At 45.3% G+C, this 27,586-nt stretch overlaps 1 protein-coding gene across 1 annotated transcript in view; it reads right to left on the bottom strand.

Annotated features, from left to right (window-relative positions):
- Lama3 (laminin subunit alpha 3) overlaps nucleotides 1–27,586 on the bottom strand; it is a 227,444-nt gene that overhangs the window by 20,070 nt on the left and 179,788 nt on the right. Inside the window, exons 53-67 of the mRNA XM_051163755.1 lie at nucleotides 26,183–26,299; nucleotides 25,919–26,098; nucleotides 23,905–24,047; nucleotides 20,846–21,016; nucleotides 18,808–18,959; nucleotides 18,500–18,662; nucleotides 17,966–18,099; nucleotides 16,137–16,281; nucleotides 11,460–11,579; nucleotides 10,523–10,656; nucleotides 8,330–8,447; nucleotides 7,888–8,028; nucleotides 5,307–5,452; nucleotides 3,833–3,967; nucleotides 2,630–2,783 (exon numbers count right to left, since the gene is read on the bottom strand). Coding sequence (XP_051019712.1) covers nucleotides 2,630–2,783; nucleotides 3,833–3,967; nucleotides 5,307–5,452; nucleotides 7,888–8,028; nucleotides 8,330–8,447; nucleotides 10,523–10,656; nucleotides 11,460–11,579; nucleotides 16,137–16,281; nucleotides 17,966–18,099; nucleotides 18,500–18,662; nucleotides 18,808–18,959; nucleotides 20,846–21,016; nucleotides 23,905–24,047; nucleotides 25,919–26,098; nucleotides 26,183–26,299 — 2,153 coding nt within the window. The remainder of the gene's footprint in view (nucleotides 1–2,629; nucleotides 2,784–3,832; nucleotides 3,968–5,306; nucleotides 5,453–7,887; nucleotides 8,029–8,329; nucleotides 8,448–10,522; nucleotides 10,657–11,459; nucleotides 11,580–16,136; nucleotides 16,282–17,965; nucleotides 18,100–18,499; nucleotides 18,663–18,807; nucleotides 18,960–20,845; nucleotides 21,017–23,904; nucleotides 24,048–25,918; nucleotides 26,099–26,182; nucleotides 26,300–27,586) is intronic.

The raw sequence follows: 27,586 nt of genomic DNA, 5'->3' as shown, positions 1-27,586 counted from the left end.
ATCCAGACAGCACACCTCCCAGCAATCCCTGTTCTCCCAAATCCAATTATTGTCTGAGTTAAGTACTTTGTATCTTCTGATAATCCGAGAGTCCATTTCCTCTTCACCAGTCCCACCTGCATCACCCCAACTTAAGTCTCAGCAGCTACCAGCTTAAAACAAACAAAACACAATTTTAAAGGCGGCCTTGGCCTTCACATCACTAGAAGATAACAACCCCGGACATTTATGGCATGGGTTTCTTCTAAGCAGCAGAGAACATCTCTTATTCGGTACTGTCTGTCAATAGTCACTGTGCAGCTGGGGAATACAGCTGAGTGAGGAGCACGTGGTTGACGTTACCTGGCACTGAGGCTGACCTGGATGGAGCAGTGTGCTCTACTTGGTCAAACCGAGTGCTGCTGGCGACTGAACCAGGGCCTCACATGTGTAGGCAAGCGTGCAATGGCGAGCTCTGGCCACAGCCCAGCAGCTTGCTCTAAGAGGGCACAGCGACACTGTCCATCTTCTGTTCCTGCTCATAGCCCGAATTGCTCACCTCTCTATACCTGAGCTTCCTTTTCTGTAAGATGTGGCTAGTGATGTAAGAAAGTGTACACGGAGGGTGTAGTTCAATGCCTGGTGGGTCAAGGCATTCATCTTCCTGTGGCCTCAGACTTGGGGAGGTCACCCTGTTGACTGAACTCAGAGCAAGCGATTCCTTAACTCCTAAGCTTGTGTTTAACTCATGATGATGGCCAAACTCCTTCATGCTAGCAACATTACTTTCTCTTGGTCTCTGTGAGGCACATGAGGATCATCTGGAGGTTCCTGCCAACTACAGGTGCCAGACTTTCTTCAGATGTCCCTGACCTAACTGGTCATTGAGCATTGATGATTTTTAAAAACTTCTTACATGTTTAAAATGTACACTCCAGGCTAAGCCACCTGGCTTTGACACAATTTTAGGTGAATGTGGCTGCCTTATCATGAAGGTTGCGCCAGGGAGAGAGGGACACTTGTGAGCATATATGTAAGAAGGGACATAGTCCCTGTAGTCTAGAGATAAATCACCAGATGTGCTACCAATACATACAAGTGTGTAAAGGCAAGGTATCAGCTATAGCAATTGAGATACCCAATACCCAAGTCAAGGTCTGTTAGCAGCTAGGCAGGCAGCTTTAGGGCCAATCATCTAGGCTCCGACAGGAGTTGGGGAGTTGTACTTTTAAATGCTAGTGAGGGTCTTTTCAGAGCTTTTATTTGTTTCAGATAAGGCCTTTGTGATGATTATCTTTAAATGTCAATTTGACCCAACCTCAAATCACATGGAAAAAGTCTTAATGAGAAATTATCTAATGTTAATGCCCAACTGTGGCTCTGAAGAGGTCCAGGGTAGGGTCTCTGGGGCTGGATGTGGATACCCTTCCAGTTTGCTTACTCTATGGATTATGGAGAAGGAAGATCCAGGCTACTGTGGGTGGCACCATTCCCTAGGCAGAGAGTCCTGACTTGTATATGAGTGGTGAAATCCACCTGATCACAAGCAAGCAGTCGAGCAAGCATGCATTCATTTCTTTCTGTTCTTGACAGTGGAGGTGATATGACCAACTGTTTCAACTTCCCAACAGTGATGGGAGCATAACCTGGAATTGTAAGCTGAAATACATCCCCTTCTCCCACAAGTGGCTTTTTATCAGGGTATTTTATTACAGCAACAGAAAGGAGACTGGGTCGTTCCTGCAAAGCAAACGGCAAGGAGCTGGTTTAAAACAGCCAAGACTATGCTGCCTCTCTTCTGAGTGACCCAAAGCCAACGGTGCTCAGGATGATCTCGTTGCGATGCAAACTCTCTCCACAGAGGATGTTTCTGTTCTACCAGTTTTTTGAACAGAGGACATAGATGAAGAAACAGCAGGACTCCAAGCTGCATGTGCTCAAGATTGCACCTCCCCTAATGTGACGGGAGTGTGTGCTGCATGACTGTGATCACTGTCCCCAGCAAAAGCCCCCTCTTGGGGAGTGAGCCTCAGTGTTTCTATCAGACACAGGAACACCCCTTCCTTTCCCCATCGTCATCTAGTTGGACTTCCGGTGTCGCTCTCACAGAGCCAACTCACTGGATCCAAACTTTTATCAAGACATAAAATAAATGTTCAAGAGAAAAATCGCCTTGTCATATTTTTGGTGTATGTATGTGTGTACGTGCTTGCATATGACCATGTGTGAGCATGAGGAAGGAGGTCAGAGGTCAATATCACGTGCCTTCCTCTGTTGCCCTCTACTTCCGATTTTTGAGGCAGGGTTTCTCGCTGAACCGGAGCTCACCAAGTCAGCCAGCCTGACTCCTCGCCTCCCCACTGCTGGAATTACAGACGCATGCTACTGCACCTTGCTTTTTACGTGGGTGCTGGGGAATCCAAATTCAAGCCCTCATGCTTATGCACGACTGTACAACCCTATGGGCCGAGCCATCTCCCAGCCCTGGCTTTGTTCTTTTGGTGCCTGTCAACTGCCCATGATCCTTTGGTGCCCCTCCATGGAGGCACCGACCACCAGAGACTGGGTGGTGTCCTACATCCTTTTCCCATCACGTCCCCCTGGGCAGGGTCAGGAGAAGTAAAGCGCAAGGTAAGGCTTTGGCACTTACCTGATTGACATGGAAAGTCCTGGCTGTGTGGAGTCCCTTGGGACCTTTAAACAACATGAGGAAAGGTGGCTTATTTAAACTACAGCCTCCCAGGGATGCAGCCCTCTTGGTGGTTCTACTGGCCAAATCCAGGACTTCCGGACTCTGTGACAACCTGGAATGAGGGCAAATGAAAGCTGTGAGCATTTCTCCTGCTGGGAGGCACACCAGTAGGCAGAGAGCTGGTGGCAAGGAACATTCCTATTGTCATGATTCCTACACAAACTTTCACCCGTGCAAGTCACAGCTGCAAGATAGAAGGGCTCCAGAAACTTCTGTGGACTTGAAGTATGGCAGAGCTGGAATACTAGGTTTTTTTCCTTTGGAATGGGTATCATAAAAGAATATGGAAATCAAATATGCAGAGAGGCGAGTGACAGACACGGGACGGCATAGGAAAGAGGGTGAACATCAGGATGTCACAGAGCTGGGCTTCTAGAAAGATGTGTGCGAGTGATTGCTGAGCTGTGAGGTGTTTGTGCCTCACAACAGCAGATACTGCTGTTAAACACTTCCCTGGCCTCTGCACTCCTCCCCACATCCTTTTCCAGCTACTTGGCCACAAGTTCAGAGATCTGCTTTATCAGCTATGAACAGGAGTGACAGCTGTGGGCCGTACTTTGGTCCACAAGGTACAAGCCTGATGGGTGCTGGGAGGTGGCAAATAGGCAGGCTGCAAGTTCCAGGGCCTCCCTCTGCTGCAGGGGTGTGGGTGTGGGTGGGGGACTGGGGCTCTTATCTAAAGTGTTCTGAATTAGAGAGAACATTCAAAGCTTGCATGAGTGGAATCCTGAGCTCCGCTCTTCAGAAAGTCATTTTCAGCACTGTATGAGTGGGTCTCCCCAGCACTGCACAGACCCTTGAAATCTCTTTGCCTTAAAAGCCATGGAGAGCTGATCCAATCAAACTCTACAATTGATTAAAATGAAACGAAATGGTGTGAATGTTTTTTCAAGGGCCGTGACCGGGAAGTTAGTTTTCATTAGGTTTTTTCTTAGCTCTAAGCTGCTAGGAGTTTTGGCTTGTTGGTTTTTAATGCGTTTTTTGAAGTACACAGAATGAAAACCTTTGGTAATCCTGACCAATATGATCCACTAATGGGATACATGTGGCACTGCAGGTGGCTGGGCTCTTACTAGTAACCCCAGAAAAAAAGATCCCCACCTTTGGACAAAAACGTTGCTGATACAACCCTCAAAATAACCACCTCCCAGGACGAGAGATTGCTGCTGGTCATCCGAGAAGCGGGGGAGCCTCTGGTTCCTTCTCAGAACCTGGTCATCAATGAGAAGGCGGAGGCTGAAAAAGGAGAGAAGCAACACAGAGTGAGACACGTAGCAAACAGTAACCGCCACAACCACAACCACTTTCTGGGGGCGACAATCTATTGTCTTTGACCCAAAACTGCTATGCAACAGGACCAGTCAAATCAGCTGTATTTTGTTTTTAAGTGTAAAATACTTTCACATATAACACTTTAGTTAAATAAAATATATGTACAGAAAATATACACCATAAATATCTGCTCAATCAATTAAAAAAAAAAAAAAAAAAGGCTTATTTAGCTGGGTGTGGTGATATATGCCTTAATCCCAGCACTCGGGAGACAGAAACAGGTGGATCTTTGTGAGTTGAGGCCAGCCTGGTCTACAGAAAGAGAGAGAGAGAGATAGGTAGATAGATAGATAGATAGATAGAGAGAGAGAGAGAGAGAGATCCAGGACAGCTCGGGCTACACAGAGAAACCCTGTCTCAAAAAAACAAACAAACAAAAAAAAGGCTTATTTATTTTTATTATGTTTACTTTGCCTTGCTTGGACTTATGTCTGTGTACCACATATGTACCTAGTGTCTGAGGAGCCAGAAGATTCCCTGAAGTATAGTTAAGAGAGGCTGTGAGCTGCCGTGTAGGTACTGGGAACTGAACCTGGGTCCTCTGAAAGAGAAGCCGATGCGCTGACCACTGGGCATTCCTCTCTGACTCCTCAATGAATTTTTGCAACATGAATATACCAATACAATTCACATTCATAGAAAGATACCAAATGGCCTGGTACCCCGAGAATCCCTCTTTGTGTTAATTGTACTTCCTAGCTTCCTTCCACCCTGAATTCTGATATAATTGATTTGTTTTAAAATTCTTGGACACAAAAGCATAAGGGAGCACTCTTATGTGACCATCTCTTCACAACACCTTTAGAGGTTCCTCCACACCATCCTGAAGGGTTATAATGTGCCCCCCCCCCCATTCAGGGTGGGTAGTCCATTTTGAATTTTCATCAGACCGCTGATTTTATTTGGTTTTTTTTTTTTTTTTTTTTTTTTTTGGTTTTTCGAGACAGGGTTTCTCTGTGTAGCCTTGGCTGTCCTGGACTCACTTTGTAGACCAGGCTGGCCTCGAACTCACAGCGATTCACCTGCCTCTGCCTCCCGAGTGCTGGGATTAAAGGCGTGCGCCACCACGCCCGGCTAGACCGCTGATTTTATGTTTTAATCAGGACAGGGGTATAGAACAGGGAAAGGCTGACACATAATAGCCAGCCAGAATCAGCATCAGGAAGAGACACTTTGCAAAGCTGCTATACTGGAGAGCTCTGTTGAACTAAAGAGATCCTGGCAGCAGATGCAGCCCACTCACCCTGAGGTGTCGCTTATTACAGATACGTGATGCAGCAAGCCATCCGTGTAGGTCTGCAGAGACTTGAAAATCGGGCTGCTGCTGTCTCTCGTTCTCAACACAATGCAACCATCTTCCAGGGTGACCTGCAGGCTTCTGGCCTGAAACTGTCCCAGATTATACCATTTAGAGGTGACAAATTACCAAAAGTAGGCATAAAGCAGTCAGGGCGTTGTGACCCAAATGTTTTGACTTCAACATTTTGATCAAAAGATAATTTTTCAATAGTTTGGCTTCTTGCTTATGAATATAAAAATTTTATGCAACTTACTTCAGCATTGATGAATTTGTCAGTCTTTTTCTAGATCTACTTTCATTAGGCCTGTTTAATTTTCTAATAAGCTATATAGAACATTTAGGTCACATCTCATTTTTCTCTATTTTTACTCTCATTTTGATGAAGTTGTTTCTACCAGAATTCATTTTCTTCTGCATAAATTTTACAGCCAGGAATTGATTCACCATTATTCAGGCCCCTGTACAAGGTTACAACAATGACTCCTTTTCTGTAATTTTCATGAATGTTTTATCTTCTGGTCATTATTTCTAAGAAGCCCAATTTTCCATGTCAAACTGCACTCATCCAAACACTGGCAAGATGGTCGACTTCTGTCAATGAGTCAAATCCCTGACAATAGAATGGCTGGCATTTCCGTTTTCTTTATCAAGTCTGAGTTCTGAAGTTTTCCATAGGCGTGGGATCTCAGTGAGCTATTCATCTGCAGCAGTCTGTCCGGTGCAGCTACAGCCAGTGATGCCTCAGTTGCTACTGAATGGGATTGGTTCTGTTCCTTAACCAACACTTTATAGACTTGAGAGCAATGTCCCTAAGACAGTTCTAGAATCCCTCTACTGCACTGAGTTGCTCTAAGTTGCTAAGCTAATCCATACATGTGCTTCTCATCATTGGGTGGACTGGGTAGTAACTGAACTTACCTGAAACAGAGAAAACGATTAGGAATTAAAAGTTCTGGGTCAGGCCTGGGGACATGGCTCAGTCAATAAAATACTTGCCACACAGGGACAGGAATCTGACCCAGAACCCACATAGAAAAAGCTGGTCGCAGTGCAGTATGCTCGTAATCCCAAGGCTGGGGAGCTAGAAACGGGGATCTCCAGGGCTTGTTGGTTAGCTAGCTTAGCCCACTGGGTGAGGCACAGGCTGGTGATGGCTCCTGAGGAACACCACATGAAGTGTCCTTTGGCACACACATTCACCCGCATACGTGCTACAGCACCAGCCACTGCCCTCTTTTAGATCTGATACCAAGTATTTGTTGTGCTTGGCAACCCTAAAGAAACAAATCAAAACATGATTTATTTAAAAGTCCCATTCTTCCCATCAGTGGATTTCTAGGCTGACTCTTATATCTCCAGGGTTGCAGAAAGCATCTTCTTGTGAGACAGAATCTGAGTCCCCCTTGTCTCTATGCTCTCTGTGTGTTGGCCTGTATGGTGGGTGCACAGGCCTGTGGAGACACAGGTTGACTTCCGGTGCTTTCCTTGATTGCTTGCTACCTTACATATGCAGACGGTGCCTTAGTGAGCCCGGAGCTTGCCATTCTGGCTGTTCTATCTCAGGAGACTGAGCCCCAGACTGCTAGGGAGATGTGCTGTCTGCTTCCCCTTGAGCCATGCCCACCCGGCTTTCGTGTGGGCATAGAGGATCCAAACACCAATCCTCAGATTTGTGTAGCAAGCACTTTACTTGCCAGGCTGCCTTCCCAGCAGCAAGAGAGAATTTCTGTGGCTCTCCTGCATGTGGAGAGTGTGCGCAGGACCCAGTGCTCTCTAGTTCTCCTGGGGTAACTATTTTCTGAGGAGTAGCTGCTGTGGTAAAGGAATCTGAGGAACCTTCTTTTGAAGATACAATCATGAGGAAGTAGTAAGGATAAATCCTAACCTTTTCCTAGGCCACATTATCACCTGTTATAATTACAGTATACTCATTGTAATTCTTTTACCATGTATCTAAAAGGAAGGGAAAGGGTCGCTCAATCCACACAAACAGCTCTGTAGATTATTATGCACCATCGAGTCAGATTTCTTTTAGGATCTACCCAGGTGGAGAATTACCCAAGCCAGACCTGTGATGGCCGGTAAAACGCCCAACTACCCTCCTTTCTTTTTTTATTTATTTATTATTAATTTGTTCATATTACATCTCAATTGTTAGCCCCATCCCTTGTATCCCCCTATTCCTCCCTCCCTCCGCTTCCCCTCTACTCCCCTCCCCTATGTCTGTGACTGAGGAGGACCTCCTCCCCCTATATATGCTCTTAGGGTATCGAGTCTCTTCTTGGTAACTTGCTATCCTTCCTCTGAGTGCCACCAGGCCTCCCCATCCAGGGGACATGGTCAGAGACGGGGCACCAGCGTTCGTGTGAAAGTCAGATCTCCTTCTCCACTCAACGGTGGAGAATGTCCTGTCCATCGGCTAGTCTGGGTAGGGGAACTCCCCTCCTTTCAAACTCTCTCTGCTGTTGTTGGCAGGATGCTTGGGGCTAGGCTTTCACCTTAATGCAAGCCCACTGCCTCTTACCTGTGTCTGATGATTTAGCAGTGTCCCCCTGGGTTGAAAGGTCTGAAACCCAAAGGAGAGCTGGAAGCGGTCGGACAAGGGCACAGCCAAGTTTTTAAAATCCATCTGTCCGCCTTTGGAGAAGGAGGCAGTTCGCACAAGCTGAAACACAAACGTGGAAAAGACTGGCATGGTACTCACCTTCTGGATGCACCGTTTCCCCGGAAACGGCCTGACACCATCACTGCAATTCACACAGACTCTCGCTGGGCTTTGCCACACAAACAGTCACCAAACATCCATAAGGTTTTGTGTGTGTAGCTGGTTTTTTTTTTTTTTTTTTTTTTTTTTTTTTTTTTTTTTACAGATTCAGTGCATGGGCAGTGCCCGAAGCCAGCTTGTCGCAGCACCATGGGCGCTCTGGGATGCGATCTGCCACACAGGTCTGAAATCCTGCGCTTACCTTCCAGTCTTCAGAGCACTTTTTGGTTACACCCACAGTATCATTCAACCTGATGACACCACTGGTTTTCTTCAGGTTCTTCATGCAGCCTTGGAAAGCAGGTGTGGAGATGTTAAACCTGGTGAGAGGATGTAGAAAAGGGGGGGCCCATTAGACTGGACTCCCCAGAAATGCTGGCTTTCTGGTATTTCACAATGGTTATAAAGCCTATGAATGAACCGGAAACTGCAGGTGTTACAGAAACATGTACCAAGGAGAACCAAGAATGTGCTAAAAAAAAAAAAACAAAAAACAAAAAACAAAAAAAACCCTTTAGGTTCTTTTATCCATCTACCCTGTGAACTCACAAGAAAGGGTTACTCTTTAGTTCTATTAAATTCTGAAAGACGTGGCTGATTTAATCAATGCTAACTTGACACCTTGGGCTCTAATCTATCTGCTACTTCCCAACTGCCACGTGAGCAAGTGACTGTTACGACGACTAAATCCACCGAAGCTCAGAAAGCTTGGAATGGATGTGGGTTGAGATGAACACACAGCTGCAGCAGGAGTTTCAGGAATGGCTGCGGGCTGTGGGCTCTGGGGCTGGGCTGTATAGGTTCATGTGCTGTGCCTGTTCGCCATGAAACCTTACCTGCTGTCTGCACCATGGGTCTGTCACACGATTAAATTGATATGTGTGGCACACTCAAATGGCACCCAGGGAATAGTGAGGCCTCACTGCAAGGCAGGAGGGCTGCCTGTACCCTACCTGGCTGCATCACTATTTACCCTGCACATGCTACAGTTATGTCGACTGCTCTATTATCATTGTGCCAGCAATGTCTTCTGGCTGTGTGCTGCGTGCTGTATGTGCACACCCAGCTCTGTGGGCGTGCGTCTGTATGTACGTGCACACTGGGGCCAGAGGCTCACAGTAGGTGCCTTCCTCTGCGGCTCTTCATTTTATTTTTTGAGGCAAGGTCTCTCACCAGAACTGGAGCTCAATAACTTAGCTAGCCTGGCTGTCCAGCAAGTCTGAGGGATGCTCTTGCGTCTGACGCCTAGCGTTAGGATGGCAGACACACAGCGCCACGGCCTGGCTTTTGTATATGGGTGCTAGAGATGCGAACTCAGGTTCTCACGCTTGTTCAGCGAACACTTTACAGAGTGGTCCAGCTTGCCAGTCCCTACATCTGTAGCACCTCTTCCTAGCTGGTACTCTGACATTCACGTTGACTTCCTGCTCTGCGCAAAGCTTGATTCATGTAAAACATTAATACACACGAACTGACTAAGGCCCAGGCAAATGTTAGTGTTTCCTAATCGAATGACGTACGAAGAGAATCCAATGCTGATTTCATTGTAAATCCCCAAGGAAGCTCCGTTTATCTAAATGGAAGGGTGTCTGCCCTCATTCTAGCCCAACTCATTATAAACTGTAGAACTATGGGGGACACACATAACATTAAATTTCATTAAGAGGAAAGGCAAATCCTTATTGGCACTGTGACTTAATTATTTTATAAAGACAGCTCTTACCTTGGGAGGGGAGGGAAGTGTGTATGAATTTATGGGGCTAGCATCTTTATGAATATGTTTATGTCTGTTCTCTTAAGCCATCTGAAGGCCTAGGCTTCCATATTTCCCCCCCTCCCCCAGGAGACAAGGTCTGAGCATCCTTGCTAGAGGAACCTAATTATGTTGGGGCAGGTCCTGTTCTCTGTCTCTCCTCCCTCTCCCCTCCCCACATGTGTGTCCTTGTTACCTGCCCGTGACTTTAATGGGCAAAGCAGTGTTTCATTCTGCTTTCCTCAGCATTGTCACCCAACTGGAGTCTTCCAAGAGTGACAAGGAGGTGGCACACAGTTATTCAACTCTCCCCATTTTGGATTGCCAGTCCATTATTCAAATTTTATAATCTGTTTTTCCCCCATGACCACACTGTTAGTATTGCCAAGTTAATTGTTTGTGGCTAATATTAAACAAAGGAGACTAGAATTATTGGTTGCAATCCCTGCCAGCAGGAGAGGTGATCCACTTGTTGAGATAGCTCAGTGGGTAGGGGCACTTGCTGTGAAGACTGACAACCTGAGTTTGATGCCCAGGACGCCGCACAGGGTGAAAGGAAAGAAAAAAACCCACCAGTGGTCCTCTGACCTTCACATGCATGCAGTGGTCCCCCACAAATAAAACCCCACAACACCATCTTACCTTTCTCTGATTGCAATTGGAATTCCTCCCAAATAATATGTGCTGAAATCAAACATTTCCGCTTCAATGTTTTTACTTTGATCATTCATATTTATCCATATGCGTTTTTGTAATCTCCCAATTGTGATTAAAATCTGAAATAAATGGGAAATGAATCCTCAAGCAATGAGACACAAACCTATTTGTGGTAGCTCAGAGTGAATGGTTTTATTTTCCTTTGGATTTATGAGGTAAATATTTTATACTAAAACATTTTATCTGCATGTATATGTATGCTCATGTTTCTTCATGTTCATCCATGTGTATGCATATGTGTGCATATGTGAGCACGTGTGTGAAAAGGCCAGAAAACAACCGTAGGTGTTGTTCCTTGGGCATCTTTCACCTTTGATTTGAGATGTGATCTTTCACTGGCTGACGCTTGCCACATAGTGTGGCCTGCTGGCTTACGCGTACCAGGGCCCTGCCTGCCTTTGCATCTCTAGTGCTGGAATGACAGGCCCACCACGCCCAGCTTTCTCCACTTAGCTTCTGAGAAGCTGCTCATGTAATCTGAGTCATCTCCCCAAGCTACTAAAACAGTGGTCCTTAACCATGGTTCACTACTGATCTAAAATTTTTTTTAGTAGAAATGGTCTCATTTTAATAGAAATGTTCTCACTTGAAATTTTTCATGGCTTACACAATTTATATATGATATATATAAAAATACAATATAACATATAATATTATATAATATCTAAGATAATATAAGATATATATTATATATCATGCCTAAATATTCAAAAATGTAAAGGACATACCCCCTCAGTTAATAAGTTCACCTTGTAATAGCCTTATGTGTCATTTTGCCTATTTTTGTTTTGAGGGGCATTGATTTCATTTTAAAGGTTCATTGACTTCTGAAAATTCAAATAAATAGACTCCAAGGACGTACCGAGTGATCTTTCCCGTCATTGATGGGGCCTCCAATCTCTTTGTCTTGGGGAGGCTCTGAATTCAGTTTGTACCTTAGCTTGAGATTACCATCTTCTATATCCAGGGATATGAAGTTATCCTGGAGTATGGAAAATGGCAGATTACCAGAAGGTATTCTACTGGAAAAGAGGAAAGAAGTTCTGCATCTCCAGTAATTCTTTATGCACTTGGTCCTGACAGCTTCAGGTGCCTCCTGAGCTAACAGGGTGACCAGTGCTGTGAGACCTCACACTCAGGAGGCAGAAGATGGCTGCCTACTGTTAGCAGTGTGAGACATCACAGGGCCCTGCACCCAAGACAAACCCATACATGGCAGCCAGCATCCTGATTTTATTTTATCAAAACCAGAACCAGCAAACCACATGAGGAGTCATGTTCTCCCTTCTCATCCAATCAGCCCAATCAAACCTTGGGACTTTCCCCTTAGCTCTCTCATGCCACCTCCCTGGTCTCAGCCACATCACCCTACTCCAGTGGTCCTCCCTCATTTCCCACTGATCACCTTCTACCATGTAGCCTGGGCAGCCGTCAGCAATCGCTTCTAACTTTCTTTGTTCCCAGGGCACAACTCAGAGTCCTCAGCAGATGCTTCGAGGCACTGGACACCTCTTCACTTTGTTTCTCATCAAGTTTCTGTGGCTATCCAAACCCTAGCCACACAGGCCACACAGGGCCACACAGGCCACACAGGCCCCACACACAGACCACACAGGCCACACAGGCCACACAGGCTACACAGGGCCCCCTTTGTCCCTGCATGTTCTCATTGCCAGGCCTTCTCTGTGTCCCTGTCCCTGCTGGATCCCCTTCTACCACATACCCATCCTGTGTCACCTTCTACGTGTCCCTCAGGTTTCAGAGGAGGCATCTTTTACTCAAGACTCTGACATCATACTTTGCTATTTTCCCTCTACACTATTCAAATTTGTGATGGAGCAGCAGCTTACTAATAAGCAGTACACCTTTGCGCAGTACCAACATTCTCCTCTAGAGGGCAGGGCCTGGTTCATCCTGGTCAGCATTGCCTCTTGGCCATGGAATAAGCTTGTGTTGTTCCTCTTACCCAATTCCCTATTATAAGAATGATGGGATGCTATCCAGCTATTAAAAACAAGAACATCATGAAATTTGCAGGCAAATGGATGGATCTGGAAAAGATGATCCTGAGTGAGGTAACCCAGACCCAGAAGGACAAACATGGAATATAATCACTTATAAGGAATACAGGATAATTAGCCATATAATACAGATCTAAAGAAAGACTCCACCCTGCAGGGGATTGAAGCAAATGCTGAGGCTCACAGCCAAACTTTGAGCAGAGTGAATGGAGTCTTATGGAAGAGTTGGGAGCTAGAAGGACCAGAGAATACAGGAGCTCCCCAAGAAGACCAACAGAGCCAACAAATCTGGGCCCAGGGGGCCTGCAGAGACTGATGCACCAACTAAGGACCATGCATGGAGAGGACCTAGGCCTTCAGCTCAGATGTCGCCCACAGGCAGCACAGTCTCCATGTGGGTCCCTCTAGTAAGGAGAGCAGGGGCTGTCTCTGCCATGGACTTTGTTGTCTGTTCTTCAATCACTTCCCCCTGGGGTGCAGCCTTGCCAGGTCACAGAGGAAGAGGATGCAGGCAGTACTGATGAGACGTGATAATCTGGGGTCAGACGGTAGGGGAGGAGGGCTCCTTCTTTCTGAGGATAAGGGGAGGGAAAAAGAGGGAGGGAAGGAGGGTGGGACTGGGAGGAGATGAGGGAGGGGACTAGGATCAGGACGTAAAGTGAATACATTTTTAAAAATAAATTCAATAAAAAGTCTTCTCTGAGAGATTCAGGGTCTGAGTCTTCATCCAAAAGGCATTTAGTGTGGATCCTAAAACTTTGCCCTGGGGAGCCATCCACTCCTGAGCCAGGCAGCATAGCTCCCTGAGAGCAACACTCATCTTCTTGGCAGGAGGCCCTAAGCAATATTGCACAATGGCGTTATGTAAGCTTCCTCTAGACTAAATACTATTTCTGGTTCTTAGTCTCCAAGAATTCCAAGATGTAAAACACCTCCAATTTGCAAGCATCCCCAACCTCCAAATTCAAAGTGGGAAACGCTTCAAAATCTAAAGCATTGCGTCCGAGCCTCAGCACACCACCACAGTTCTGATAGTTTATGGTACACAAGCATTGCTCTAGGTACAAGATTATTAAAGTGTATCGTATAAAATCACCTCTGCATGTATACGATGCACGTTTATGAAGCATGCGTGGTGCTTGTGTTAGACCCGGGTCCTGTGATGGCTAGCTTTCTTCCAACTTGACAGATCCTATGTGCATCTGGGAAGAGCATCTTAGTGAGGCACTGACTGAGTGGGCTGGCCTTTGGACACGTCTGTGGGGTCGCCTTGATTATCTTAGTTGGCATGGGAAGAACCAGCCTGAACCTGGGCAGCACCGTTTCTCGGCTCGGGGCCATGCAGTGTGTAAGAATAGAGAAAGCTGAGTACTGAGTACTGAGTACTGAGTACTGAGCATCCTCAAGATTTCTCATTATGAATATGCAAATATTCTAAAACTATGAGACCCTCCACCCGAACCAAGGAGACCTGGTTTTGGAATACAAGTCCCTTGGCCTGACGTACTGCTGGCATACTGCCTAGCTCTCTCCAGCCTTCAGGCTGATTGGGACCCTCTGAAAGCTAAGGGACCAGACCAACCTCAGAAAGAAAAGTGGAGCCTTTGCTCCTACCTGGCAGGCAGTGGGGTTGGTAAAACCTTAAGACTTGCATCATATTTGCAGACTGTTCCTCTGGGCTAAAACACATTTTTCTGGCACACTGCTTGTGAGAGCAACTACACAACAAAGAAGAACCAGAGCAAGCATCATGCCCACTTTCCTGAGCCAGTAGAGGGCACTGGAAGTCCTGACTGAACTACCACCTGGCATGCATCTAACCTAAGAAATATAAGATTGGCCCTCTGGTATAGCTGGGTCTGTTTAGCTTTTTTAAAGAAACCTCCACACTGATTTCCAAACTTTGCTGCACTCATTGAAACTTTCACTAGCAGTATAAAGGGTTCCCTTTTACCACACCCACACCAGCACCTGCTGTGAGCTGTATTCCCAAGGATGGCCATTCTGACTGGAATGATGGAATCTTGTAGTTATAATCTGCATTTCCCTGATGGCTATGGATCATCCTGATCAAGAGCCCATGGCATGGAAGGTCAACTTCATTATCTATTTTTTATTATATTATTTTGCTAAATGGTCACACTGTCAAGCTGCCTTCCAAGTATTTGCATTTATACCCATAGACCTAGGATGCTCTCAGCCTTGGTTGGAGAAGCTTTTTTTTTTTTTTTTTTTTTTTGGCCAATGCTGAGATAACAACTGGTCCACAGTGTTAAGAACAAGAGGTAAGTGCTGAGCTCTAATCATCTTTCTCCACACCACCACTACTGACTACCAAGGCTAACGGGTCATCTATGCCAAATGTACAGCACGGCCGGGGGAGGGGCTCTCCATCCCTAGCCCTTCGTGAGTACATATTGGCAGCTGAAGACTGCTAGGGAAAGGAGAATTCATCTTCCTTTGAATGTGTGGCCACTGGTAGATTCCCACAATCTACTGCATGACCCCCCCCCCCCACCACACACACACACAAGGCAGCACTAGTTGGTCTTAGCGAGTTATCAAGAAAAAAACAACAACATGAAATTGGGAGAGGACCATATTAGGGGGAGGGTTGAAGAAGGGGGGAAGGGAAATGGGGTAGTGTATATGATGATATTTTATTGTATATACTACAGAGTCCTCAAGAATAAAGAAAATATTAAAAATAAAGGATGGCCCCCTAACCCAGGCTCCCTAAGTATGGAAGTTTCCATGCAGGCTTATCAAGACACAGTTTCCACAGCCTGCCATGAGCCAGACAAAGGTCATAGCTATGGGAAGTCCAGCCACCTAGAATTGGGGACCCCAGGAGGTCTTTGCAGGCTTTAAAGTGTCTATATTCAAAGTCTAAAACCGGTATGAGAATAGTATGGGAGGAGAATCTTGCCTCATTTTGGTGGCAAGTCCTCAAATTTCCTCATCCTTTGTCATTGTTAAGATTTATCAAACTAAGGCACCAGCCAAGGACAATACAGGAGGTAAACTTTAAACCCCTTCCCAGATCTAGCCAATGGTCAGAATATTCTCCACAGTTGAGTGGAGAGTGTGATACGACTTTCTCACGTACTCTGGTGCCTCACATTTGACCATGTCCCCTGGAGGGGGAGACCTGGTGGCACTCAGAGGAAGGACAGCAAGTAGCCAAGAAGAGACTTGATACCCTATGAGAATATATAGGGGGACGTAATCCCCCTCAGGAACAGTCATAGGGGAGGGGAATAATGGGAAAATGGGGGGGGGGAGGAATGGGAGAATACAAGGGATGGGATAAACATTGAGATGTAACAAGAATAAATTAATAAAAAAAAAATATTTATTTAAAAAAAAAAAAAAAAAGATTTATCCCAACAGAAGAAAGCAGGCCTAGCCATGGTCATGTTGCCACATTGCTTTCTAATCCATATGGCTCAGCCCAGTCACCCCCAGATAGATACAGAGGACTCACAAACAGTTTCTGGATGCTTGGTGCACCTTACCTGGTTTTCTGCAAAGAACAGCAAACCTTGGTCCACAGTGGTCTGGATGGTTTGGATGAAGTTTGGGAAGGGAGCTTTCGGCTGAGTGGGGATGCGAGCATAACCTGTACCTTCAAAGTAGTTTTTGTCCGACTCTTCCTTTCTCCTGTCAACACAGACCAGAAGTTAGATGTCAGCCATGAAAGGCACCTTGCTGGTGTTCTTATTAATATGAGATACTGACGGTTAAACAACAGAACAAGGACCATACAGGCTGCAATTGTGTGGGAAAAGGGAAAAACTGTTAATGTGTCTAGCCAGCCTTTCTTCCTGTGTGCTCTTCAACCTGGCTTTGATGAGATCATTCAGTGGTAAAGTGCTTGCTGCATACACATGAAGACCCAAGTTTTGATACCCAGAACCCGAATTAAAGCTGTGCATGGCAGAACATATGTGTAACCCTAGTGTGAGAGTTTGGGGGTGGACCCAGGGGCTTTCTGGCCAGCATAGTAAGTTCTAGGTTTAGAAAGACCCATTCTCAAAAACGAGGCGGGGAGCTACAGAGAAAAAGGACTGATGTCTACCATGGTCTCCATATATGAGATGAGAGAGAGAGAGAGAGAGAGAGAGAGAGAGATGGATATGGAGGGAGGGAGGGAGGGAGGGAAGGAAAGGGAGAGGGAGGGAAGGGGGACACAGAGACAGAGAGAAATCTATTTAGGAGAAAGTGGCCAACTAGCTAAAAATATTTAAATGAAAGAAATTATTAATTTTCGGTGTTAGCTTCCTTTAAATCATGAATGCTTGCTCCTCTCAGATAAGAATAACCCAAGACCTTTAAATTGGAGGAATGGCTAGGAGTTCACAATAGCATGTGCAGGTATTAATAAGAATGGCTCCTATAGGCTGAAATATTTAAATGTTTCGTCATTAGGGAGTGGCACATTAGGAGACATGGTTTGTTGGAGTAGGCGTGGTCTTGTTGGAAGAAGTGAGTTGCTGGGGGTTTGCTTTGGGATTTCAAAAGCCCAAGTCAGGCCCAGTGGCTCTCTGTCTCTCTTGCCCCTGCCTGTGGGTATGGATGTAGAACTCTTAGGTACCTTCTGGCTCCATGTCTGCCTGCATGCTGCCATGCTTCCCACCATGGCAATTATGGACTCAACCCCTGAATGTAAGCACGTCCCAGTTATCGGAGTTTATAAGAGTTGCCACTGTCATAGTGTGTCTGCACAGTAATAGAACATTGACTAAGACAGAACAATTTTCAAATAGGCGCAGAAGGCAAAGGACCTAGACTCTCACTTACTTTGTAGACTACTGTATTTTAAAACTTAATTGTATAATTATGTGCCTAAATAACTTAATATTGAGTATTTTTTATACTAGGAGGCACCAAAATTCATTTTAAAATATATTTATTATTATTGTGTGTGTGTGTGTGTGTGTGTGTGTGTGTGTGTGTGTGTGTGTGTGTGTGTGTACATCAGAGGACAGCTTTGTGGAGTAGATTTCCTTCTCTTCAACCTTTAATGGACTCAGGGATCCAACCCGGGTCTTTAGGCTTTTAAGCACATGATGTTAGGAAGCCAACTCACAGGCCCCAAAGATCTATCCTTTCAAAACCTGAGAAACTACTAACCTAATGCTGTATGTAAACTAGGGCAAGATGAGTGTTATTAAAGCTTAGGGATGGACTGTGATGGGTGTACTCTGCACACACAGGCCAAGTGGTACTGACCCCAGGCAATGACTGCAATATTAGTAGCCTCGCCTGCCCACCATGGATAGAGGTGGCAGTACTGTACCTCCCAGTCTAGTTCTAGGGACAAGGGCATCCAGGCTTCCTTTACCTCCTACAAGGTTCCACTTCAGTTGTGTTGAGATAGAAAGTTGCCTTGAAGTTGTACAAGCTCAGAACATTTTCATTGAGGTCATCTAGTTCAATACAGCCTTTGTACGGAGGGAACCTTAGTCTGCTAGGAAGCTGTGAGAAAAACAAGACAGAGCTTCGGTGAGTTGAACAGGAAAGGCAGTGGCCACGCTGCGCTAAGACTTTTAACAGTGAACATAGCATAAGGGTGAAAAATGTGTTTCAGAGCCTTGCCATTTAAGAACTGCCTAAACTCAGGCTGGTTGTTAATCTTCCCTGCCTGAGTGTGTTTCTCTGTAAAATGGGGGTATTAACACTTACAAACACAGCACATTAAATTAATGCTGTAAAGCTTAAAACACTGGGCAATATAGTACACCTTAGCAGTCACCACTGGGTGTGCTTTAAGAGCACACAGTTAATTCAGTCTGTACAGAAGTTGTTAAAACACAGAAAGGAAGCCATTACATCAAAGTTGAAGCATTTTACCCAGTGAGTCAGCATTGATACTTACTTGAAAATTAGGTGGGTAACCTCCAACATAAAACACAGCATTCTCAGGATCCAAATTAAGGAGTGTGTGGCTACTGCCACCAGTCAGGTCATAGATCCCAGGTGCTTTGGGTTTATTGGACGTGGCTTCTTGGGTGTAATTAAGCTTGGCAAACTGATAAATTCTGTTGGAAATTAGATAAGAAAGTTGTAGGACAAATGAGATAATTCAAAGCCAGTATGTTAGAAGCACAGCGGAGTAACATGTCAGTGGAAGAGTTTGGTGAGGCCAGTCAGGCGCACAGACAGCAAGAGCCCCTTGGATGGTACCTCTGGAACTTCACTCGGTCCATCACTGCCTCCTGAGTCTCACTCTCTGTCAGCACCTGGTCTATCTGCACTTCAGTCTCTCGGTCCCCCAGGTTGTAGACACACGTTAGCTGGCCGTCTACAACCGCCATGCCGATGTAGTCCTTGGAAGCCTGGAGACATAAAGGCTGCCTCAGAACTCTTCTTGTTCAAAATAAAACAGCACTGGGTTTTTTTTTTTTTTAAATAGTTTAAGCATAAGGGTTAAGACAGGCGTTCAGAATGACAGACACATTGCAGAGATATCTATGGAGATAGATGATAGATACACAGACACACAGATAGATTATAGATGGGTAGATAGATAGATAGATAAATGAATAATATATATGATAGATATGTAGATGATAGGTACTAAAACTGACTAATTTTGACCATTTTTAAGAGTATACTGGCATTCAGGACATTTAAAAAGTAAATTTTAGTTTAGCATAAACATCAGCTGTGGCTCATAATTAGGGTAGTTTCTCTCTGCATCAACAAGGGGACTGGTTCAGAACCCCAGGGAACACTCAGCTGTGCAGACATTTATATAAATGGCATAGCACCTGCATGCAGCCCAGGTACATACTCCCATAGGCTACTTACAACACCTCATTTGATGGGAATGTAATATAAATACTTGGTATACTACACTGCTCAGGACCCATATAATGCAAGATTTTTCTCATTTTGTTTAGTTTGAGACAAGTTCTCATGTAGCCCAGGCTAGCCTACAACACCCTATGTAGTCCAAGGATGACCCTGGAACATCTAATCCTCCTGCCTCTGCTGCGCAGAGTGATGGGATTACAAATGTGTGCCACCATGCCCAGTTTATGCAGTGCTGGGGGTCAAACCTAGGGCTTTGCACATGTGAGACAAGCACTGTACGAACCGAGTTACCAGACGCTTCTCTGGATATTATCAATTCATAGTTGCTTGAGTCCATAACATGGAATCTGAGACTATGGGTGTCTGATGCTATGTGGTGGCAGTGGGTGGAAGGTATAAAACTGTCTACATTTTGCCATAGAACAAAACAAAAGCCACCGTGTAATAAAGAAGCTACAAATAAAGTGTCACACCCTGACACATGACAAAGTAGTTAAAATTAACAACACTGTTGGGCCAAGTATTTCAATATAATGTCTGCTACTGATACCTGAGAATTTCCAAGAAACACACACACACACACACACACACACACACACACATACACACAAACACACACACACATTTGTTGCTTTTGTTTTTTGAGACAGGGTTTCTCTGCATAGCCTTGGCTGTCCTAGACTTGCTGTGTAGACCAGGCTGGCCTTGAATTCACAGGGATCCTCCTGCCTCTGCCTCCTGAGTGCTGGGATTAAAGGTGTGTGCCACCATGCCTGGCTTTATATTTTTATTACATCGATAGTTTGTTTATGAGAGAGAGTGAGTGTGTGTCTGTGAGACACACACACACACACACAGAGAGAGAGAGAGAGAGAGAGAGAGAGAGAGAGAGAGAGGGAGGGAGGGAGGGAGGGAGGGAGGGAGGGAGGGAGGGAGGGAGGGAGAAATCAGCCCAAGAACCATATTTTAGATATTTTTATTTCAGCCCAGTTGGTACCTAATTTTGAAGACACATGTTAAGAAGGAGGGACTAAAAACTAAAGCCAACTGTTGAAAATGCTTGCCATGGTGGCTTAAGGAGTTTAGATGAAGAGCGGGTGGCAGAGACTTTAGCCTTTGTTTTTCCTCAAGCCCTCATTTATGTATGGCTCCTACCCATCCGGCTTGGGAAGGCATCTGTGGCTGGCCCCTCCCAGGGGGAGGACGGGATACACTTCTGTGAGGAGCAGCCACTGTTAGTTCCCATAAAGCCTTATTAATACTGCTTTCCAGGGAGAAAGCCCTGATTCTACTACTGTAAGTGTGTAAATGCTAATTGTGTACGCACATGCCTGCATCTTAAGCCCATTGGTACCTCTAAAGCCTTTCTGTTAGTGAAACAAGTAAATGTCCGAACGATACTTACATCCTTATTTCCGAGGTACATGACAAACATATCCTCTGTGCCCCCATTCTCTCTTAAGTTAGGTCTTTGGAGAAACAATGACAGAGATGTGTATCCTTTTAAGTCTTCTAGGTCATTTGGCAGTCGGACTTCAACACCAGATTTACCATTGAACCTCATGGGAATTGCAACCTGTGCAGAAGAATAAGATGGAGGAATGAGCTGTCAACAGCTGTGAGAAAGAGGATGTGCTCAGTGAGGCAGTTCTGTAGCCATCCCTCTTAGAGATACGTCAGCTTGTCCCAAGCTTTCTGGTAAGCATCAGGGAAGGATGATGCCCCTTGGACCCAGGCTAAGTTTTTTGTGTTTTACACACACACACACACACACACACACACACACACACACACACACACATACACACACACACACACACATACACACACACACACACACACGCTCTTACCGTGTAAGTCTGGCTCACCTGAAACGCATTTGGAACACCAGGCTAGCCCCAAACTTACACCTGCCTCCCCTCCCGAGTACTGAGATTAAAGGCTGGACCACCATGCACAGCTTGAACCTCGGTTGTAAATTCATGAAGTTGTCTGCAGAACCATCTACACTTAATGGGAATTGACCGAGGGCCAGTAGAAGTCAATTTAGTATTCTGTGCGTTAATGACCATTAGTGGTGATGATGACGATAACAGTAATAGTAATTCCTATCCTATATGGATTTGTGCACAGGAGTTAATATTCTTGGGACCACTTAGGATGGTGCTCTCACGTGGTTAAAATAGAATACATTAAAATATTTTAAATCGTGGTGTGGTTTTTTGTTTTTGTTTTTGGAGACAGGATTTTTGTGGTCCAGGCTGGCCTCAGGCTCACTATACATCTCAGAACGGATTTGAATTCATGATCGTCCTGCTGTTGCCTCCTAAGCGCTGTGGTATTAGGCCAGGCCCATGTTACCCAGCTCTTTAAAGTACTTTTTAAAAAGGAATTACTTGACAATGAGCATGTTACACACTATGCCTGAATCTGTTTTAGACTGTAAAAATGCATGCATTGGGGCTGAGCATTTGGCTCAGTCAATAAAGGGCCTGTCATGCGAGCGTGAGGACCTGAGTCTAGATCCCTAATACCAACATAAAAGTGAAAAACAAAAGCAAGCAAGCAAACAAACAAAAACCAGGTTGCCATGGTGTATATCTGTAAGCCCAGTACAGGGAGGCACCCTTTGCTAGCTAGGATGCAGACAAAATAGCAAGCTCCCCTTTCAGTGAGAAAGTGTCTCAGATTATAAGGTGAAGAGCAGTGGAGGAAGACATGTGGCTCTATACACACGTGAGAGCACACACAGCCATGAAGACCCTACACAGTGCATCTTAGACACTGATGGATGCCCTGTCCTGCATCCTCCTCCAATCTCTCATGAAGCAATAAGTCTGTAACATTAAATGTACTAGAAAAAGCAAAACTAGGAAGCTACCAACCACATGCAATTCAAAGCATTGAAACTTCCCAAACATTCCTGTTTAAAACCATACTTAGATTTTGTAAGCTGTCAGCAAGAGTCATGGACTAGGCCAGGTCTGTGGACCAAGACTAGGCAGGTCCAGTCTAAATCACAAAAAACAAATGTGCTCCAGCAATCAAAACAGCAATGGTGTTGTCTGAGACTTAGACTGACATTCACTCTATCGGTCAAGAACTGAAGTATTCTCTGGCGTCCTGTCCACGTGAAGGTGAGGCCAGGGTCCCCTAGCCCACGTCAGGAGCTCACATTAGGGCTCTTTCTTCCACTCCCCACCTGCCCTCCAGGGGACCCAACCACATTGCTGAGTCTCCTCCTGGCAAGCCTTCTGCTCTCGGTCCCCTGGTGACCTTATCTTTTGCTTTTTCAGTTAAGAAGGCACTTTGTGTGTACTGTAAGGGATGGTGGTTACATGCCTGCATTTGTAGTGCTCCTTAAGAAAGGAGACAAAACTGGCGCCACTGTTGTGCAGCTTCCACCTCCACAGCCACCACAGTCTGTGGTGGGATTTCGTGCAAATGCTCGTGCGGGCTTTACTCTTTTTACTACATACGACTCACCCACGACTATACATGTATCTACTTACCTGTCAGCTATCCCTGGCTTACTTTTCACATTAAAATATTTTATGTAAATGTATTTGATCACACTTGGCATAATCTGCTTTCTTTGCTGGATACTATATTTGCAGCTGATCTGGGTGATCTGCATGGCTCCTGCTCATTAGCATTTTGTAAATAGTTTTTTTCTTTAAAAATCATGATTATATAAAGTGTATTAAAACAAACATCGTTTGTGTAGGTGTGTGTGTGTGTGTGTGTGTGTATCTATGTATCTAGGGATGTGTGTCTATGGATATGTGGGTTGTGTGTATGTGTGTGTGTATATGTGTGCATGTGTGTATGTCTATGTGTGTGTGGGGTAGGGGTCTGTGTGTATGGAGATGTATGAGTTTATGGATGTGTGTGTGTGTGTGTGTGTGCACATGTGTGCAGGTGCACATGCTTGAATGTGAACAGAAGAGACTGTGGGGCACCTTGCTCTACAGAGCTTGTCTTATTCCCTTGAGAAAGGATCTCTCTCTGAACCTGGAGCTCAGCAGGCAGCCATCAAGTTCCAATGACCGTCTTGTCTCCACCCCACAGTGCTGGAGTTACAGACACAATGATCCTGTGTCCTCCATCCTCAACAAAGATGAGTCCAGTACTTTCAAATTGTGAGAGACTAGGTCCTGACCGCAGAACCTTCACTTGACCTTACGATTACAGTTTGAAAAGTGAGGCCTGAGAGAAACTCCTTTGTCCTGCCTATGTGAACTCCGAGCATGGAAACTGCTGCAGGTACCTGACAGCACAAAATTTAAGGAACAAAGGTCATGTGCATTTTTGAAAAGTGGCAAAAGGAAGTTAAATTGAAAGCTTAAGATCAGAATTCAGAGAAGTAGACAAACAGTTCTTGTATAAACGGCAGCTTTGCCTGACTTGATGAGTGTGGTACGGAGCGCACCAGCAGCAGCGTGGCAGCGTGAGAACACCCACCTTATTAGCAGCATCTCTGGCCTGCTGGATGAGTTCTCGGATGCGGTCCACGTTGTCAGAGATGTTTCCCAGGGGTAGGAGCTGTTGGTTGATACTTTCAATCTTGATAAAAAGGTCAGGCAACTTCTTGGTTAACTTCTTTACTGTTGGGGAAATGAGAGAATGGACCTTTTATACGGCACACTGAATAAGGGTTAAAGGCAGGAAATACTTGTTCTGGCAAGCCTAGAAACAAGATGGACCACAATCAGGTGAGACTCTCCTAAATTCATTATGGACTTCTGTAGTGATGCACCACATTATTTTCATTGATTAATATGAGAGAAATATTTCTTTTCTCATCCTTTAATAGCAATCATAACTTAATACATCATGATTAAGAACTCCTACTCTATCAAAAAAGAAAGAAAAGACATATCTCTAGAGGATGCTGGGGCTCAGAAGATGGCTTAGTTAGTAAAGAAACCGCTGTCCCCAGATCCACATAAAAAGCTGGGCACAGCAGTGTGTGCCTAGAACTGCAGAGGTGGGGGCAGGAGCGTTGTCGAGGTTGCTTGGTAAGCTAATCTCTCTCATTTCCAGGTTTCAGCTCTGCGAGAGACCCTGTCTCAGAGAATCAGGTGGAGGGTGTGGGGAGATGGCTCGGTGGGCAAATCAACTGCTGTCCAAGGATGAAGATCTGATTTGAGTCCGCAGAACCCACATCAAAACTGAATGCTCTCCATGTGTCCGTCTGTCATCCCAGTGCTCCTATCAGAAGGTGGAGGCGGACACAGGAGACTTTGCAGAAGCTCACAGTGAACAAGAGACTGCCTCAAAACAAGGCAGCATGCACATGCATGCATGCATACACACAGATTTTTTTTTAAGACAGAGGAAGGACATTGGGCATGGTGGAACACTTCTTTAGTCCAATGCTTAGGAATCAGAGGTGGGCAGATGTACATATCATGTTCCAGGGCAGTTGAGAATATGTGGGGTATACACTGAGACCTTCACCCAGGGAAGGAAAGGAAAGAAGAAAGGAAGGAAGGGAAAGAGGGAAGGAGGAAGAGGGGGTGGGAAATGGAAGAAGGACAGAAAAGAAGGGAAGAGAAGTGACTAAAGAATATACTTAACATGGGTTTTGGCCTCTACACTTATGAACACACAGACACATACACACACACATATTACACACAAACACATATATACACACCACACATAAATGCATGCATACACACCACACAGACGTATATGCACACCATACACAGACACATACATACACACTACACAAAGACATATACATGCACACCACACACAGCCACGTACATACACACCACACACAGACACATACATAGACACCACCCACAAACACATACATACACATTACACATAAACGCATGCATACATACCATACACAGACACACACATACACACCATACACAGACACATACATGCACACCACACACAGACACATACATACACACCATACACAGACACATACATACACACTACACACAGACATATACATGCACACCACACACAGACACATACATAGACACCTCCCACAAACACATACATACACACTACACATAAACGCATGCATACATACCATACACAGACACACACATACACACCACACACACACACACCACAAGACACTTATGCACACCACACACAGACACATACATGCACACCACACACAAACACATACATACACACTACACATAAACGCCTGCATACATACCATACACAGACACACACATACACACCACACACAGACACATACATACACACCACACACAAACACATACATACACATCACAGATGAAAAAAGAGGGGAAATGAGACATCTGAGACATCCTCCCTGGTCTCTGACACAACACCTGTGCTATTTGAATATATTATGTGAATCTTTTTTTTTATATGTTCTGATTTGAGGCCAGACTTAACCAGAAAGGAACTGAAATGGACCGAGGTCTTAGCAATGGAGAACATAGCTAAGACATCCTGGCCTGAGGATGCCTGATACCTGAGTTGTTGGCATCGCTTAGAGCTTTGTTGAAGTCCTCACGCCGTGTGCTCCCGTAGCTGTCCTTAATTCTCCCCAAATCTGTCTGGATGGGGTTGAGCCCATCCAGGACCTCGCTTGTTACTCCGTTGGCCTTCCTGACCATGCTCTTTGCACCGCTGATCACACTGTCAATATCACCTAGTACACACACAAGTAGGGAGGCATAAGGACATGAAACACTCTTCCCAGGGAACCGTGACCAGGGGTCCGCAGTGATGGTACCTCTCTGTATCCCACGGAGATCATCCCGGAGAGCAGTGAGGTTGGTATCTAGCAGGTCCTTCTGAACTGACACAGTCCTCAGGGTTTGCTGTAGGCTGCTGAGAGCTGGACTGACTTCTAAAGAAGGGAAGGAGGCAGAAAGGGGGGGTGGGGAGAGAACCAAGAGGCAGTTACTTCATGGATCTGGATCTTCCATGGGCACTGTGGCCTCTGACGTGGGCAGTGTCTGCAGACCCTGAGTATCCGTGTACCATCACCACCACCGCACAGATGCCATTTCAGTGCCTGGACCAATGAATGTGTGCATCTCTGGTTACAGAGGCCAGAAGAGCAACTTAAAGGACATACTAAGAAAAGGAAGATAACTCAGAGACAGCTGGACTTTCACTCTGACCAAAGCAGAGGAAAGCTTACTGTCTTGTTAACAGCTGTGTCCCAACATACAGTGTGTGGCTGGCACTGCTCGGGACTTAGTATTGGTGCACACTTGTTCAGTGAATGAATGCTTGAATGAGGAAATGAATGGTGGGAAAAGGGTGACTTGCTGCCAAGGCAAGACTGTTCCTGAGAGAGCCTTGTGCCAAGGACACAAAGTTGATGGTTGTTTCTGTTCCTGCAGAACAGTGAATGGACCTGTCTTTGGGGTTTTCCCCAGAAATGCTCAAAGGGACACACTAAAAATAAAGTGCTGAACAAAATGGCACAGACCCACATCCCAGCTAGTGACACAGCCATCTTCGGGATGTAGAAATCCATCAGCCAGTGTGTAGCACCAAGCTGGTGACACGGGACCCCTTATGATTCCAGGACTGGCTTACTTAACAACACAGTTAATACTTCAACCTACTTAAGACATGCATCCTGGGCACAGCCACATGAGACAGGAGGATTGGTAGAGGGCGTGCTTAGTATATCCAAGGCCCTGAGTTTGGCTCACAGCAAGGTGACAAACAAATATGGAAGCCAACAACAAAAGAAGCCACATGCCAGCCCAACACTAAGCTCAATGCTATAAAGAAGGCAGGTGTCATTCCATAAAATCTTCATGTTGGTTAGTGATTGCATATTAGAACATACTTCTGGGTTTTCATTCTTGGGCATTTGATTTTCAGAAATATGTAGTAAATAAATGTATAAAGCTGTCATCTAATCCTTCAGAAGGGACTGAGAAATTGAGCCTTTGAAGACTGAGTCCAGATGCTTGCCTGGCGGTGGTGACTTCCTTGGAGCAGCCATAAAAATTCGAGAGGCAGCATTTTCAAAGCCAGAGGATTGCTGAGTGTCAGATGGTTTCTATGCCTGGGTCTTAATGCTTCTACCCCTGACCTACACCTCTGTGTTAAGACAACTTCATTATTCTAAGTACAGAAGATGAAAACTTATCAAGGAGAAGATTGATGCTTA

The sequence above is a fragment of the Acomys russatus genome, chromosome 20, assembly GCF_903995435.1.
Source record: "Acomys russatus chromosome 20, mAcoRus1.1, whole genome shotgun sequence".
Lineage (NCBI taxonomy): Eukaryota > Metazoa > Chordata > Mammalia > Rodentia > Muridae > Acomys > Acomys russatus.
This window is presented reverse-complemented; position numbering and strand designations above follow the sequence as displayed.